The sequence below is a fragment of the Nicotiana sylvestris genome, chromosome 3 (genome assembly GCF_000393655.2).
Source record: "Nicotiana sylvestris chromosome 3, ASM39365v2, whole genome shotgun sequence".
NCBI classification, from domain to species: Eukaryota; Viridiplantae; Streptophyta; class Magnoliopsida; order Solanales; family Solanaceae; genus Nicotiana; species Nicotiana sylvestris.
Window position 1 is genome coordinate 187,055,920 of NC_091059.1, and position 18,346 is coordinate 187,074,265.

At 35.9% G+C, this 18,346-nt stretch overlaps 3 protein-coding genes across 3 annotated transcripts; 1 reads left to right on the forward strand and 2 right to left on the reverse strand.

Annotated features, from left to right (window-relative positions):
• The first annotated feature begins 4,443 nt into the window (after positions 1–4,443).
• On the forward strand, positions 4,444–5,714 carry LOC104233833 (E3 ubiquitin-protein ligase RSL1). Its single transcript, XM_009787287.1, has 2 exons — positions 4,444–5,254; positions 5,497–5,714. Exons 1-2 carry the CDS (start codon positions 4,506–4,508, stop codon positions 5,564–5,566), a joined length of 819 nt encoding a protein of 272 aa, XP_009785589.1. The 5' UTR covers positions 4,444–4,505; the 3' UTR covers positions 5,567–5,714.
• Positions 5,715–15,994: 10,280 nt separating this feature from the next.
• LOC138888481 (uncharacterized) lies at positions 15,995–16,771 on the reverse strand. Its single transcript, XM_070170350.1, has one exon. It carries the CDS (start codon positions 16,769–16,771, stop codon positions 15,995–15,997), a length of 777 nt encoding a protein of 258 aa, XP_070026451.1.
• A 665-nt stretch (positions 16,772–17,436) lies between these two features.
• Positions 17,437–18,174, reverse strand: LOC138888482 (uncharacterized). Its single transcript, XM_070170351.1, has 2 exons — positions 17,948–18,174; positions 17,437–17,788 (listed from the first exon to the last, which is right to left on the reverse strand). The coding sequence occupies exons 1-2, from the start codon at positions 18,172–18,174 to the stop codon at positions 17,437–17,439; spliced, it is 579 nt and encodes a 192-aa protein (XP_070026452.1).
• Positions 18,175–18,346: the final 172 nt, after the last annotated feature.

Genomic DNA, 18,346 nt, shown 5'->3' on the forward strand with positions numbered 1-18,346 from the left:
TCATGGTCATTTCATCATCCTCTAGATCAGCACCTTCAATGATTCTGAGTGTCAAGATCCTTTCCTTCTTGGGTGCATCCATCTTCATGGTTTGTCTTCTAAGTTCATAGGCAATGAGATTTCCAATTAGCTCATCTAACTTAAGAGTGGCAATGTTCTTTGATTTCTGAATAGCAATGATTTTTCTTTCCCAAGAGACTGACAGAACCCTTGTCAAAATCTTCTCAACTTTGTCTTCTTCAAGAATAACCTTTCCAAGAGACTTAAGTTTATTTGTCAGTGTGGTGAACCTAGTATACATCTCCTGGACGGTTTTCCCTTCGTTCATGGTGAAATTCTCATATTGAGAATACAACAATGTTCCTTTGGACCTCTTCACTTGAGGTGTTCCTTTATGAGCCACTTGCAAAGTGTCCTAGATTTCCTTAGCAGTGGTACAGCTTTGAATTCTACTGTACTCGTCTGGACCAAGTCCACACACAAGCCATTTCTTGGCCTTAGCATTCTTTTCTCATTTCCCCAAGTCCTCAATATTGCAGTCAGCTCTTGTTTTTGGCACATCTACTCCTTCAGTATTCTTCTTCATGGTAGCCAAGTGACCATTAGTGACAATGTTCCATAGCTGATAGTCTTCTCCGATGATGTGATCTCTCATCCTATTTTTCCACAAAGAGTAGTACTGGCCATTAAAGAGTGGAGGCCTATCAGTGAATTGCCCTTCCCAGTTTCCAGGTGGTGCGCTCATCTAGATTTGTTCCTAAGGTGTCAGCCTCTTTAAGGATAATCTATTCTGATATCAATTGATGTTTTAGACTTCAATACCACACAAAAGGGGGTGATTTGCGTGGTGACCAATTTTTTGCTAAAACTGATTATGGAAGGACCTGGTTCTTCTATGTGTTCCTTCTACTACTGTTGTGGAATAATAAATGTAGAAAGTAAAGAACACATGTATTTTTACGTGGAAAACACCCGGCTCAAAAAGATGAAAAAACCACGACCTACTACTCAGTAGGATTTTTCCCAACACTTCACTAAATCACTGAGCCAAAACAACATTTACAAAACTCTTTGTAAACCTAAGGATTACCTCTAATCCCGTTGTAGCAACCAGCCTCTAACTGTTGCGACAATTTCAAGTTAACTCTAACTTGAATACTCAAAGTACCTATTATAATTGCTTCTAGATAAAGCTGAAAGGTACAATATAGAATACCTACTATAATTGAACTAGAAATAAAGAAAGACACATAAAACTCTTTATGGAGATGGTTCATGTAGCTTCAAGTTTGCACACTTGAATTTACACACGAACTACTTGCAAAAAACCTTGCTATTTTGCTCTCAATTCACGTTTAACTTCTACGTTTTTGTGCAACACCTGTAATGTGAGAGAACATCCTGCAATTTATAGAGTTAGTAGATGAAGAAATAACTAGAGTTCTAATGCAATTCTTCCTTGGTGGAAGAGTTCTAGTTGATCTCAACTTCTAACTCCTTCCCTATCTTGGATAATATTCTCTTTAAGTAAGGAGTCCTTCTCCTTATCAATTATGCAACCTTTTCGATCAGGAAATATTAAATACACCAAGTTAAGCTTATCTCCTTCATGTGCATCTCACATGCTCGAATCTGCCATGTTTTGTGCACCTGAGGGATAGACCTGGTTCATGCCTGAGCTTCCTTTGTCAATCTTCAAAACGAACCTTCATTTGGGCCAACAAACCATTTATAAATTAAAGAAAAAAGATCTTATATTTATTTCATACGAAAAATATCTATCTTGGTTGTTGGAAATATGTGGTTCCTATCAAAATTTCTTAGTCAGTAGAAATTACTAACTTTGGAATACTTAACACATTAAGAGTGGATCATATACATATAGCACTCAAGAAATTAAAGAAGTAATATATCAGCACACATATGAAAATTAGCTTACGAATTTCAGTTTATCTTTCTACTTAATTAGCTTTTGAACCTTTTTTAGTTGGGACGTTGTGTTTGTAAAGCTTGATAGCATATGCAGCAGCGATTAGGCCTAACTTGCGACACGCAGGGGCGGATGTAGTGCATTGTCGACGGATTCAATTGACCCCATAACTTTCGACGTTGAGTAAATATTTATATGTAAAAATTCATTAAAATTACAAAATAGTACATATATACCCATAACTTTAAATATATAATGAATTCTATACTAAAAATTTCTAAAATTGAACCCAAAGAATTTAAGTCCTGGATTGTCGACACGCTAATTCTTCTTCCATCACATGAGAACAAAGAATTATCACTTATACGAAAATGCGTAAGTCAACATTTTCATTACCACGTTTGAGTTGTTTTTGACTAATTACTTATTTACTTTTGAGTTACTAGTACACCATTTCCACGTTCAGGCAATTATAGATAAAAGGGGACCCAAAGTTATTTCTACAGCTTATTATGGCCCACTGGATAATTTATTCTGTTTTATGGCACGTGGGATCTATTGGACGGCAAACACAGTAAAGATTAAAATATTATAGAAACATGGGACATTGGCTTTTGCCTTCTAATTTTGTCCTAGCCAATATATACGTACGCATAATTACGAAGTCAACCAACAAGTTTTCATTAATTTTTCCTATTTTTCATTTCTTCTATAGCATTTTCTTAAAGACACGTCATGACCTGACTACTGAGAATGCAGGGGGTGATATAGGCTTCTGTTAGCCCTCCGCCTTTGGGCTTCTTGACAACGAGCGTATTGTCATAGGCAGTAAGAGTGTTGCAAAGCTAAGGTGCACGAGTAAGCACCAAGGCAAAAAGGAAAACGGACAAGTGATGGCCAAAATTTTGACGGAAACAAGGCAGTTTGGCAAGGGCTTGACAAAGAGATGCGGGCTGAGGGTAACACTTGATCATGGAAAAGGCATCAAGGCATGAGACAGTGATGCCAAGGCAAGGCAAAAACGAAGTGGCAAAGGCAGGCTATGTGCAACGGAAGACAGTGCGCAAGACAGACTTGTCATGACATTGGGGTGCAGAAAAGGGCCATGTGCGTGGGCAATGGCATGGGCAAAATGCGGCTACAATGCACCTGAGTACAAGGCATAGGCGCATGATTCAAGCCAAGGCACGGACATGGGCAGCAAGCTTCACATTGACCAAGTCAAGGGCGGTTACGCGGCACGTCATGCTGTGCACATGGGAAGCAGTTGGCTTTTACTAAAAGCTGGCAGAAGTGTTAGCACGTTTTTGGGGCCATATTTCCATTATTATTAGCATGATCTTACATGATACTAGTAGTTGGGGAATGTCAACTACACCAGGCTAAAATAGTGAGTTGTGTGAGACAAATATCTAAGCCTAAGTGCGACAAGTGTAAGGCAAAGGGGTTGTCTAATGTGTTATAAATGGGCAGCATCCTTATGCTTGTGGGGAGGAGAGAAAAAACGTGTATGAGTGCATGTTTAAGTCTGTTTTCAAGAGTGAAAACGTCTAAGGCTAAGAGTAGTCTTGTGAGAAAATCAGAGGGTCAAGAGTGATCTTCTTGTACACGGCATTGTACTTCAAGTTTGAGTTTCTTTGTATGCTCGAGTTAAATACAAAGTTGGGAAAAAAGTTTCCTATAATTATGCCTTGTGTTCTTGTTAATTTTCTCCTGCATTTACTAAATTTCGTTGCCTAAATCATTTCTAAACTTACTATGTTGAAAGCTGCCTGAAATATTCTAAGTCCAAAATTGTTGTAATTTTGGCAAAGTGTTGTGAGAAGGCTAAAGTCAAATGAGTGACTTGCCTGCCGTGCAGGCTGGTTTCGGCGGACAGAAATCACGCTCGTGTCAACTTCTGTAGTGAAGACGTCGGCTTCAAACACATATTTAACACCTATATATTTTTTATTAACTTCTTAACTGTGCTTATGGTAATTAAATTAATTAATTTGATACAAATATCGAGCGCCAATAAATTTTACCTTGAGAGGACGTGACATTTTGTAGCCCGGTCGGCGAAATTAGCTATTTTTATTTTTTGGCCTCTTTGACTAGAAACCTGAAAAGTGTCGTTTTGTAATTGTTGCAACAACAATATAACGTTTAGTTTGACGATTAACGTAACGGAATGTTAAACGTATCAAGTTGCAAATATGTGATGAATGATTATAACTTGAAGTGATAACATGGCCAGAACTAGAACAACGCCGTCCAAAATGAGAAGGAAAAAAGAAAAACAGACGCATTATTATATGCATCTAGTCTAGTTAGTAATAATTGAAGTATTGCTTCGATAAACATATAGTAATCTCCTAAATAAATTCACTTAACTAGACTTCACATTCTTTGAATGAAATAGCAAAAATAGGTTGCATTTTAAAATTGAATGTCTTTTTAGATTTTCAATAAGGTAGCATAGGAAATCGTTTCGCCTCAGGCTTTTCAGATTCCCCATGAAATTCATATCTCTATATTAAGGTGGAGAAGAGCGACGAAAAATGGAAACTAAACTGCAACTCAGAATCAACAGATGGCGGCCAAAGACTCTGTTGCATATGTGGACGAATTCTACTTCTCAGCATTGCATGATGAGGAACAATTGTTCCCCATTTCAGATGAAAAATATGCAGAGGAGTTGCAATTGCAAGAGGCCTTAATGTCCGCAGCCACCATTTCTTTATATAATAAGTTTAAGAGCGTCAAGACGGAAATCGGAGAATCTTCTGGAAATTTATGTATGATTTGTATGGTAAATAAACCCATAAATGAAATGTTCGGAAACAGCTCTTATTGCTCACATTCTTTTTGTGTACTCTGTATCAGCAAATATGTTGCTAGCAAAATACAAGAAAATATTAGTGTTATCAAGTGCCCAAATATTGCTTGTAAAGGCATAATTAAACCACAATTTTGGCGAGAAATTGTTCCTAAAGAAGTGTTTGATAGATGGGAGAATTCTTTGTGCGAATCTTTGATTTTGGGTTCACAGAAATTTTATTGTCCTTATAAAGATTGTGCAGCTATGTTGGTGGACGATGGGAGCGAGAATGTAACAGAATTTGAGTGTCCAAATTGCCATCGATTGTTCTGTGCTCAGTGCAATGTCTCGTGGCATAGGGGATTGGATTGCAAAGAGTTCCAGCGTTTGGGCAGAAAAGAGAAAGGGAAGGAATTAGATGTGATGCTGACGGAGTTTGCCAAGAACAAGAAATGGCGCAGATGTCCCAAGTGCAAAATCTATGTTGAAAAACGTGATGGCTGTTTACACATAACTTGCGGGTAATCTTAAGCACTTATTACTTGCTCCATTCTTTTGTATTTGCTACAAGAACATGTTGTTAGAGGTAAAATGAAATATTAAGGTTATAATTACCAAATAAAACTTTTAAAATTAGGAGCAAATTAAAAAGAAATTACATATAAAATGAAATGGAGAGTAAGTTTTAGTGGTGACAATTATTTTTCTTTTTGGACTTGGTATGTATGTTCAAATTGAGAAAATTTTGCTTTGTTGCATGCAGGTGCGGCCATGAGTTTTGCTATGGCTGTGGATTAGACCACAGCTTGGGACATGTTTGTCCGCGATCTTAAAAAAGACACTTTGGTCCAAGTATTCCTACATACATACTATTGCTTTCGACGACTACTGTTGGCCCGTTCTGAACTCGTCAAGTATTGCAATTGATCGGGAATATTGTTATTCCTTTTAGAGTTTATTTGCTTCCTTTTAAAACTTCTGTTTTTCTTTTTAATCGGTAATTAAGTTGAATATTCTTGGTGTCCTTGCTGATTTTAATTCTGCGTTCACTCTTTTCAATTATAGTGTTCTCCTTACTCTTTATTTAACCGTTTATAATCCCCCCCCCCCCAACCCAACCCAACCCAAAAAAAAAACAGGCATTTACATATGGAAATGTAGTTACTTCTGAAGTCTACTAAGTTAATTAAAAGAAATTAGTTATAAATTATAAAAAAAAATTATAAGAGAATATGATACGTCTTTGGTAAATAAGCAAAAAAGATTTCATCCCAAGTGCAAGATCTATTTTGAAAAAACGTGATGGTTGCTTGCACCTAGCTTGCCGGTAATTTTCTCATTCGTTAATATTAAACACTTGTATTTCACTATTTCAAACACTAACGGTTAAACTTCAATATTTGTAGCTATTATATAGAACATCAACATTTGTAAATATTGAACTTCAATATATAAATACTGTTGAAATTTTAAAATATTGGTGTAAATAAATAGCAGTTCAAGTGAAATTATGATTTTTACTCACAAATACCCAAACTTTTAAAATTTTCTTTAAAATGAAATCATGTCCGCTTTTGATTTAATTTTATTTTCGTAAAACTCAAAAGATTTGAATTAAACTTTTGCAAACATGTTTTTCATGCTGGAAAAAAATCAAATGCTTTGTAAAGAATTTCATACAGGGAAGAGTAAGCCCAAGATCTTACTACGGCTTTGATAAAGTCATGCGTAGCCTCAATGACTGTTATCAGTATTATTGAAAATGCAAGTATAGCCGATCCAACACCACACTTGGGGATAGCAAACGTGCGGGTTGGGTCGAATATGAGCGAGTCGAAAATGAGTAATGCAAAAACGAATAAATTATCAGGACAGACTCATATTTAATACGGATAAAAATGAATTAATCGACGGATAGTATGAATATTCATATTATCCAAGGCTTCTTGAATATGATCAGAGAATTCTTACTCTCTCAAATATGAAGAACGCATCTAAGGTTTTACAAACGTAAAATTTTAATCTATTAGCTATCCATTTGGTTATTCATTTTCTAAGTGTGTAGTATGGTTCTTATCTATATTGGAACCGTTTTTAAGAAGTTCATTATCAACACATTTTTAATGAATAATATGGGTAGATAACTATTTTTTCAATCAATTTTACCACCACTAACCACACTAAAGGAAATGTATGCAACCTTTCAGTGCCTTATATCTTGTACTCTAGCTATTTCAGTCCATCAGCCATATGTGATAACTAAACGTCTAATAGCTCATTTGGCCAAACTGTAAAAATCAGCTTATTTTGAGAAGTACTTTTTTTAAAAGTGCTTTTCTCAAAAGTACTTTTGGTGAGAAGCAGTTTCTATTTTGCTAATTAATTTGAAAAGCACTTCTGAGTAGCAATTAGTGTTTGGCCAAGCTTTAAAAAACTGCTTCTAAGTGTATTTTTCTCAAAAGTGCTTCTCAAAAAAGTGTTTTTGGAGAGAAGCTACTTTTTTCTGCTTCTCCAAAACTGCTTATGTTTCTCCTCAAAAGCACTTTTTTTCTTTCCAAAAGCTTGGTCAAAAGTACTTTTGGCAAAACAAAAACACTTTTGGCCAAAAATAAGCTTGGCCAAACGGGCTATAAACCTGATCCATAACATGTTGGGCCTTCAAATCCAACGTGGACTGGAACCACAGAGCTCATATACCAACATTTGTAGTGTAAGTTACACATTTGGCCCGTCGGCCTAAAATAATTATCTTTTCTAGCTAAATATATGATAAAATATGTATATTGTTATGAATAGTTTGTACATTGGATACTACTTTGGATACTACATTGGATGCACATGTTGTGAATAACTTAAAGATTAAATTTCTTATTTTATGTCCATCATCTTTACTTTTTATGCCTATAAAAGGCCATGTAATTGCACTGGAAAAATACACCAAAGTGAAAGAAGAAAACACTTCTCCCTTCTTTCTATCTCTTCTTATTTACATTTTACTGCATTACTTTTATTTTATAACACGTTATCAGTACGAAGCTCTAATTTTGTTCTTAACTCCCGCTAAGTTGAGCCATATTTTATTAAGATATGTATCATTATAATCATCTTATTTATGGCAGTACATATCATATGCTCACTGTTTACAGATTACTTGTGCGTTTGGGCATCTTAAATAGTTTAAGTACATTGCAGTGATTAAATAACTATTTCCTTCCGTGCTCAACTCTTAGAGGACCTCAAAGTCATCAAACTAGCTATGCACTAATGTCATGGACTCCCTGGATCAAAACATATCTTTAAGGCATTTTGAAGAACTGTGAGAAATGAATTGACAAGCAATAATTTTTTAATTACTTTATATTTATTGGAACATATAAATAATGTTAGTCACGTTCAATTCTATTAACACATATATATCAATAATATAAAGTGAAATGAAACAAGTATGTAATTTCTACTTTATGGCAAGAATAAAATGAAATAGTAGATTGTTAACATGATATAGCTCTATTTTCATTTCTTTTACCTTAATCGTTTTGTTTTCATTAATTGTTTATTATTATAATTATTTCTCTAACTTATTCATCTTTTATGATAATTTTCACTATGTCAAATTTATCAAAACTTGAATTTGTGGCACTTGACATCACCGGAAGGAACTATTTATCATGGGTTCTTGATGCTGAAATTCACCTTGACGCTAAAGGTCTTGGAAATACTATTATACAAGGAAATGAAGCATCAAATCAGGATAAAGCGAAGGCCATGATTTTCCTTCGTCATCATCTACATGAAGGGTTAAAAACTGAATATTTAACCGTAAAAGATCCACTTGAATTATGGATTAATTTGAAGGATCGATATGACCACCTAAAACTTACGGTATTACCGAAAGCTCGGTATGAGTGGATACATTTAAGGTTGCAAGACTTTAAAACCGTAAGTGAGTATAATTCTGCTATCTTTAAAGTAAGTTCTCTATTAAAATTATGTGGAGACACTATCACAGATGAGGACTTATTGGAAAAAATATTTTCTACTTTTCACGCTTCAAATGTGGTGCTACAACAACAATACCGTGAAAAAGGTTTTAAGAAATATTCTGAGTTAATCACATGCCTACTTGTGGCTGAGCAGAATAATACTCTATTAATGAAAAATCATGAAGCCCGTCCCACTGGGTCAGCTCCATTTCCGGAAGTGAATGCTGTAGCAACATATGATAAGTTTGAAAGAAAACAAAATAATTACCGTGGTCGTGGACATGGTCGTAAACGTGGACGTGGCAGGGGGCGAAACAATTATCGTCATTATGGTGGAAATAAATTGGAGAACAATAAGGGTTCTCAAATTAATCATTCAAAAGGTAAAGCTAGTATGTGTCACCGATGTGGTATGAGAGGTCATTGGGCACGCATTTGTCGTACGCCAGAACATTTTGTCAAACTTTATCAAGCCTCCCTCAAGAAAAAAGAAAATAATGTGGAGGCACACTTGACCTTTCAAAATAATGATGATGAAGCAGGTCCCTCAAATAAATATGATTCTAAGGCACATCTTGCATATAAAGATGATGATTTTGAAGGCCTAACAAATATTACTCATTTAGAAGTTGGAGACTTCTTTGAGGATATTGACTGAAGAACTAATCATCTTACTGGGGAATGAAGCTATAAAAGTTGTTATTTTTATGTTTGCAACTAGTTTATTTTTCTTGAGTGTATTTTCCTAATGCATTATGTGTTGCTAGTTTCTACATTCCTAATGTATTTCTTAATGTTTTTTTTCCCGCTTGTCTTTCATATTTCTTATGATGTATTATTTGTTTTTTTTATGAAGAATATGAAAATTTCCCAATCTTCAGTTGGACTCAAGATTAATAAAGATGATATATGTCTTCTGGATAGTGCTACAACACACACTATTTTAAAAGATAAGAGATATTTCTCTTATTTGGTAATGAAAGAAGCGAATGTTAATACAATATCCGGTAGTACAAGATTAATTGAAGGTTCTGGAAGAGCCAATTTATTACTACCAGGAGGAACAAATTTGGCTATTGATGAAGCACTATATTGTAGTAAATCTCAAAGAAACTTATTAAGTTTCAAAGATATTCGCCAAAATGGCTATCATATTGAGACTACAAATGATGAAAAGATTGAATATCTTTATATTACTACAATAATGTCCGGTAAGAAATATGTGCTTGAAATGTTACCTGCTCTTTCCTCCGGCTTATACTACACAAGTATTAGCAGGATTGAAACACATGCCATAGTAAACGAGAAGTTTACTAATCAAGATAATTTTATTATTTGGCATGACCGGTTGGGCCATCCTGGTTCTAATATGATGCGTAAAATAATTGAGAATTCACATGGACATGCAATGAAGAATCAGAAGATTCTTCAATTTAAGGAATTCTCTTGTGCTGCATGTTCTCAAGGAAAATTAATTATTAGACCATCAACTATTAAAGTTAGGATGGAATCCCCTGCATTTCTGGAACGTATACAGGGTGATATATGTGGGCCCATTCACCCTCCATGTGGACCATTCAAATATTATATGGTTTTGGTAGATGCATCTACAAGATGGTCACATGTGTGCTTACTATCAACTCGCAATATGGCATTTGCGAGATTGTTGGCTCAAATAATAAAGCTAAGAGCACAATTTCCAGATTATGCAATTAAGACAATTCGTCTTGATAATGCTGGTGAGTTTACATCCCAAGCCTTTAATGATTATTGTATTTCAACTGGGATAACAATTGAGCATCCGGTTGCTCATGTTCATACACAAAATGGTCTAGCAGAATCATTGATCAAACGCCTCCAATTAATTGCTAGACCAATGCTTATGAGAACAAAACTTCCCATTTCAGTATGGGGTCATGCTATTTTGCACGCAGCAGCACTTGTGCGGATAAGGCCCACAAGTTATCATAAAGTCTCCCCATTGCAATTGGCTTTTGGTCAGGAGCCAAATATTTCCCATCTTAGGATCTTTGGTTGTGCGATATATGTTCCAATTGCTCCACCATAACGCACAAAGATGGGTCCTCAAAGAAGGTTGGGGATATATGTTGGATATGAATCTCCTTCTATTATAAAATATCTAGAGCCGGTGACTGGAGATTTATTTACGGCAAGATTTTCTGATTGCCATTTTGATGAATCAGTATATCCAACATTAGGGGGAGAAAATAAGCAGCTGGAAAAGAAGATAGATTGGAATGCATTATCACTGTCTCATTTATATCCTCGAACAAATCAATGTGGACAAGAGGTTCAAAAGATTATTCATTTATAAAATATTGCAAATCAATTGCCAGATGTATTCACTAATCTACCAAGGGTGACTAAGTCACATATTCCAGCTGTTAATGCTCCAATTCGAGTTGATATCCCGGCAGGACAATTAATTAAAGCAAATGAGTCTAAGCCATGCTTGAAACGTGGTAGACCAATCGGTTCTAAAGATAAAAATCCTCGAAGAAGAAAAGGAGCAAGTGATCAAAGTGAACATAACACAGAGGTAGTGGCTCAAGAAGAGCCCCAAGACGTAACAAATGATAAGACCTTAGGAAAGGTCCAGATACCTGAAAATAATAAAAATGAAGAGATATCAATAAGTTATGTCTCAACCGGGAAAAGATGGAACCGAAATAATATTGTTATCGATAACATTTTTGCTTATAATGTTGCTGTTGAAATAATGTAACAAGATGAGGATCTTGAACCAAAATCTGTCAATGAATGTAGACAGAGAAATGATTGGCCAAAATGGAAAGACACTATCCAGGCAGAGTTAACTTCACTTGGAAAACGTGAAGTCTTCGGACCTATAGTTCGAACACCTGAAGACATAAATCTAGTAGGATATAAATGGGTTTTTGTGCGAAAACAAAATAATAAAAATAAAGTCATTAGATATAAAGCGCGACTTGTGGTACAAGGGTTTTCCCAAAGGCCTGGAATTGATTATATGGAAACATATTCTCCTGTAGTGGATGCTATCACCTTCAGGTATCTCATAAATATGGCAGTGCAAGAAAAACTTGATATGCATCTAATGGATGTTGTTACAGCCTATTTGTATGGATCATTAGACAACGAAATTTTTATGAAAGTACCTGAGGGATTTAAAGTGCCAGAAGCATATAAAAGTTTTCGAGAAACTTGTTCAATAAAGCTTCAGAAATCTTTATACGGATTGAAACAATCAGGTCGTATGTGGTACAATCGCCTGAGTGAATACCTGTTGAAAGAAGGGTACAAGAATGATCCAATTTGTCCTTGTGTCTTTATAAAAAGGTCTGGATCTGAATTTGTTATAATCGTCGTGTATGTTGATGATTTAAATATCATTGGAACTCCTGGGGAGCTTCCAAAAACAGTAGACTGTTTGAAGAAAGAATTTGAAATGAAAGATCTTGGAAAGACAAAATTTTGTCTTGGTCTACAAATTGAGTATATGAAAGATGGAATATTTGTCCATCAATCAACATACACCGAAAAGATTTTAAAGCGATTCTATATGGATAAAGCACATCCATTGAGTACCCCGATGGTTGTGAGATCACTTGATATAAAGAAAGATCCATTCCGACCTCATGAAAATGATGAAGAGCTTCTTGGTGCCGAAGTACCATATCTTAGTGCAATTGGGGCATTAATGTATCTTGCCAATAATTCCCGACCAGATATAGCTTTCTCAGTAAGCTTATTGGCAAGATTTAGTACTTCGCCAACACAAAGACACTGGAATGGTATTAAACATATATTCAGATACCTCCAAGGGACCATTGATATGGGTTTATTTTATTCAAATGAATCCAAGCCATCATTGATTGGTTATGCAGATGTAGGATATTTGTCTGATCCACACAAAGGTCGATCCCAGACAAGCTATTTAGTTACAAGTGGAGGTACAGCCATATCATGGTGTTCGACAAAACAAACTATGGTTGCTACTTCTTCAAATCATGCAGAGATAATAGCCATTCACGAAGCAAGTCGAGAATGTGTTTGGTTAAGATCTATAACTCAACACATTCAGCAAACATGTGGGTTTTTTTCGAAAGAGAATATTTCAATAATATTGTATGAAGACAATGCTGCATGCATAACTCAATGGAAAGGAGGATATATCAAAGGAGATAGAACAAAACACATTTCACCGAAATTCTTTTTTCACTCATGATCTTCAGAAGAATGGTGAAATAGATGTACAACAAGTTTGTTCAAGTGATAATTTGGCTGATCTATTCACTAAGGCGTTACCAACCTCAATATTTGAAAAGCTGATATATAAGATTGGAATGCGTCGTCTTTGAGACATTAAATGATTTTTCATCAGGGGGAGTAACTACACGCTGCACTCTTTTACTTAACTAAGGTTTTGTCCCACTGGGTTTTCCTGGTAAAGTTTTTAATGAGACAGCAAGCAATGCATATTATAAATAACTATGGACATCCCAATATTTTTTTTGTAAGTTTTTAATAAGGCACATTATCTTACATGGACATCCAAAGGGGAGTGTTATGAATAGTTTGTACATTGGATACTACTTTGGATACTACATTGGATACTATATTGGATGCCCATGTTGTGAATAACTTAAAGATTAAATTTCTTACTTTATGTCCATCATCTTTACTTTTTATACCTATAAAAGGTCATGTAATTGCAATGGAAAAATACACCAAAGTGAAAGAAGAAAACACTTCTCCCTTTTTTCTATCTCTTCTTATTTACATTTTACTGCAATACTTTTAATTATAACATATATTTTTTTGGTAACTAAATTTTATTTAACAAGTATAATATGTACAGCTCAAAATATATATATATAAAATAAAAAAAATTGCAGACTTGGACATGCAGTTCCAAGCCAACAACCATCACTACATCTCCTACACGCTAAGACAACTATTACCCAATACTAAGGGTAAAATTTCAGACTATCCAACTTCCTATTCAATTTAGGTACCTTCGCTCCTCTACAATGAACATATTTAATAACTTGCCTTTCCAGCATCTCAGCAGTTCGTCACTTATGTTGGAACAATCTTGTATTCCTCTCATGCCATACACAATATAAACAGCAAGCCAACGTCAGTCTATATAGAGTTGCATCAGTAGATTTCTCCTGCCCATACCTCACAGCCCAATAGAGCTTCTCCTGCCACCCCATGGACTTTCTATAAATCCCTTGCCACATCTATATCTTGTCCCAGATGGTAGCAGAGTAATGTCAATGAAAAACAAGTGATCAATAGATTCATCTTCATTATTGCACAGAGCGCATTTCAAGTCATCAACATGCCTCCACTTTGCGACCCTATCTTTGGTAAGTAGTTCTATGGACAACAATGTAAAGAATGAAGACTCACCTTGGTGACCCAGGATTGTCGCAAATTAGTCTCTTCCAACCGACTTTTTTGGAAGTCCCCTCTAATCTTGCAGTACACTTCTTTTGTGGAGAAAATAGTTATTTGAGTTACCTGATCTTTATTATATCTAGCTTGCTCAAATACTGTTTTTGTATGCAAAATCTTTTTTACCACCCATGAAGCTTTATCAACCTTTGTATCCCATATCCTACCTTACTTGATGTAGTAGGCATGAACCCATCGAATCCAAAGCTTGTCCTTTTTCCCACACACATTCCATAAATGTTTGCATATGGTATCTCTATTCCAACCATATATATCAAGTCGTCCTAGACCCCCAGCAGATTTTGGATAGCATAGTCGGTCCTAAGCAATTAATGCTTTCTTTGATATGTCATCTCCAGCAGTCCACATGAACCTTCTATACAATGATTCAATCAATTGCACGACTTTCTTTGGTAGGACAAAAACTTGCGACCAGAAGATTTGTATAGAAAATAATACAAATTTTATCACCTGCACTCGTCCAGCATAAGATAAGAATTTTACAGTCCATGATGTGATTTTGCTAAGCATCATGTCCAACAATGGTTTGAATTGCATCACATTAGTCTTTTTGGTACTCAGTGGGATCCCCAAATACCTGAAAGGCAACTCCCCTTGTAAGAACCCTAAGGTCTGCAAGATAGCAGTTTGATCTTATCTACATACTCTTCCAAAATAAATGGAGCTTTTCTCAGCATTCGCAGACAAACTAGAGGTTATGGAGAACTCTTAAAAATAGTCAAACATCCTTCTAACCGATATAGGGTCTCCTCTACAGAAAAATAATAAATCATCTACAAACCCAAGATGGGTTATCTTCAGCTTCTCACATTTCAGATAGAAATTAAAATCAGGTTGCCTTCTCAAAGTCTTCAATCGCCTGTTCAAATATTCCATATCCAAAACAAATAAAAACGGTGACAAAGGATCCCCTTGCCTGAGCCCTTTCTTTGATTTGAATCGGGCAGTAGGTACACCATTGATAATAATTGAGTAGGAAACAGTACTAACACATACCATTATCCATCTGACAAATATTGCTGGAAAGTTTAAGCTAGTAAGAATTTGCTCCAGAAAAGGCCATTCCACCGAGTTGTATGCTTTCCTCATATCAATCTTCAACATACATCTAGGCGAGATTCCTTTCTTTCCGTACCCTTTAACCAATTCGTGACTCATGATAATGTTGTCAGTAATCACTCTTCCCGGCACAAATGCAGACTGGCTAGAATCAACTAACATCTCCATGACTTGTTGTAATCTGTGTGTTATAATCTTCGAGATCAACTTGTAGAGTATAATGTAACATGAAATCGGTCTGAACTCCAACACTCTTGAAAGGTTCTTTATTTTAGGTATGAGAGTAGTAGTGGTGCAATTTACATGTTCATGCATGCAACCTGATGAAAAAAACTCCAAAACAACTTTAATAATGCCAAGCTCTTTTGAAGAACAAAGCATTGTAACCATCGCACCCCGATGCCTTTAAATCATTTATACCCTTCAGAGCTTAAACCACCTCACCATTGGTGACTGGTGCTATAAGATAAAGTTGGTGTTGTCTATCCAAGATACTACCTTCCTTCATAACACTTGGATTGATAGCTGGCAAGTGAGCCGCTGCTAAGCCCAATAAATTTTTGTAAAATATAGTAATTTCCTCAGTAATGGCTTCTTGAGTCTGTAGTAAAACACCATCTACATTGATCAAATTCCTGATCTTATTTTGGGTCACCCTATTCTTCATGTTTGCAAAGAAAAAAAACATTATTTGAATCCTCCAATTTTAACCACTGAACACATGACTTTTGCCTAAAGATGTTTTCCTCTATGGTATCCCACTTCTCCAGCTATTTTGATATCTTTTTCCTGTTCAAAGAAAGTTGGGGTGTGCTTATGGCTCCTCATTTGTACTAGCACCTCTGTGAGTTGTTGCCTCAAGGTCTTGATTCTCATATCTACCCCTCTAAATTCCTTTGTATTGATCTGCTTCAGCCCCTCTTTCATACCTTTCAGCCTCATCCACACACTATCCATCCAACCTCCTCTCATAGGTATTTGCCACGCATCATTAACAACTTTCAGGAAATCATTGTGCTTAGCTATGCAATTTAGAAATCTAAAAGTTCTTGGCCCCTGAAAGATCTCCTCATCCAGTTTTATACATAGAGGAGAATGATCAGAAAGATTTGGGTCCATGACAATAACCTCTTTTTGAGGGAACCTGATCATCCACTCAGCACTGACTAAGGCCCTATCAATTTTACTGAATACATGGCTATTCGTCCATGTAAACCACCTACCAATGTATCTTATTTTATTCATACTAGTATCCAATAGGTAATCATTAAAATCTCTAATCCCCATCTCTTGAACTGGTGCTCCACAATGTCTATCCTCTACATGTAGGATGATATTAAAATCACCCATGACTAACCAGGGCTCTAGTTGTAGATGGTTCAGTGATCTCAAATCATCCCACATCTTCCTCCTGTCCTCAATGGTATGCAATTCATAAATGGCAGTAAAATTGAACATCAAATTCAGCCTCTGAATGGTCACCACCCCATGTATGTATTGATCACACATACTGACCATACTATAATTAATTTAGTTTGGATCCTATAGGATCCAAATTCTACCTCTATTGCTAAAGTTATAGTTATGGTACTAGCCCCAACCTCTAGAAATTTTTCTAATTATTTTAGCGGTATTTTGCTCTTTCACCCTATGATCAAGAACAACTATAATTGCTACATTGTTATTCTTTATAAACGACCTGAACTCCTTTTGCTTATAGGTCTTGTTCAAGCCTCTCACATTCCAAGTTATGAGATTCATGTTAGGATAAAAGGAGTGATTGAATCCCTAGGATCCTTACTACAACTACTCTGACCTCTGTTCCCCTCATCAAAACGGTTACGCACCAGGTGCTGAGAATAATGCTCACCAAGAGGACTAAATCCATTTGACACATTCACCACCTGCTTAGCTACATTCTGAACTCCTTTCATAGAAAAATTTCTCCTTGCAAGTTGCCATTGATCTGTTGTTGGTTTCCCTGCTGGATTGGAATCCTTTGTGGCATGGGTTAACTTCACTACTTGTATTAGTTGATCACCTTTTGTAGCTTCCACCCGTGTATCCACAGTCTTCTCAGGCTTCTTTATCCAAGCTTGCTTTTGGTTTGTATTCCTTATCTTTGGACCTGTTGCTGGAGGATGTTTTTGCACTGGTTTACACATATGTCCAACTTACAAGCAATGAGGACAGTATGCTGGTACCCAATCATACTCTACTTCTTGTTCAAATATCCTCCCATTTGGATCTAACACCTTGATCATAGCTGGTAGTTCTCTGGAAACATCCATTTCAATCAAGATCCTAGCATGCGAAATCTGTTCCACTTTTGTTGTGCATTCATCAACATATAGAGGAACCCCTAACCCACTTCTAATTCTGCTCAGAGAATCCATTCCCCAACAGCTTAGGGGAAGGTTGGGGAGTTTAGCCCATATTGGAACAGTTTGTAGGACTTCAGCCTGAAAATCAAACTCAGCTGTCCGTAGCTTTATAATTATTGGCTTATTGCTGATTGTGTATAGACTTCAGTAAAGTACATCATCCATGTCGTTCATGCAATTGAACCTCACTACAAATTACCCATCATTGTGATAGAACACTTTTGGTTTCGAGGCAAAGTTCCAATGCGCTGAAATAAACCTCTCAAGAGCTCCAATACAATTAAACCTTACTACAAATTACCCATCATTGTGATAGAACACTTTTGGTTTCGAGGAAAAGTTCCAATGCACCGAAATAAACCTCTCAAGAACTTCAATAGTTGGGGTATCACCAACCACATACAGTATCAATGCTTGCCTCCACTTAGCATTTTCTCTTTTTATTTCCTCCTTGTTTAGTTCAATAGTTTTCTCCCCATCCTTCACAATTGAGGCAATAAAGCTCAAATTCATGCCCCTTGCCGCCATTTTATTACCCGCAAAAAGGGTTTTTCATTCCTTCATTCCAGTTGGATTATTTGTGGTTTTATCCCTCTGAGCCCCCAAAGGTGCTTCCTCCTATATTTTGTCTGAATATACATGTATATTATGTATTAATGTACAAAGAAATATTTTTTATCAGCTATTATTTTTTGAAACG

Coding starts and splice junctions, on each gene's coding strand:
- LOC104233833 (XM_009787287.1), top strand. CDS start 4,506: ATGGCGGCCAAAGACTCTGTTGCATATGTGGACGAATTCTACTTCTCA. Junction 5,255..5,496: donor TGTTTACACATAACTTGCGG/GTAATCTTAAGC, acceptor TGTTGCATGCAG/GTGCGGCCATGAGTTTTGCT.
- LOC138888482 (XM_070170351.1), bottom strand. CDS start 18,174: ATGGCGGCAAGGGGCATGAATTTGAGCTTTATTGCCTCAATTGTGAAG. Junction 17,789..17,947: donor GTGTTCTATCACAATGATGG/GTAATTTGTAGT, acceptor ACTTTACTGAAG/TCTATACACAATCAGCAATA.
- LOC138888481 (XM_070170350.1), bottom strand. CDS start 16,771: ATGTGTGATCAATACATACATGGGGTGGTGACCATTCAGAGGCTGAAT.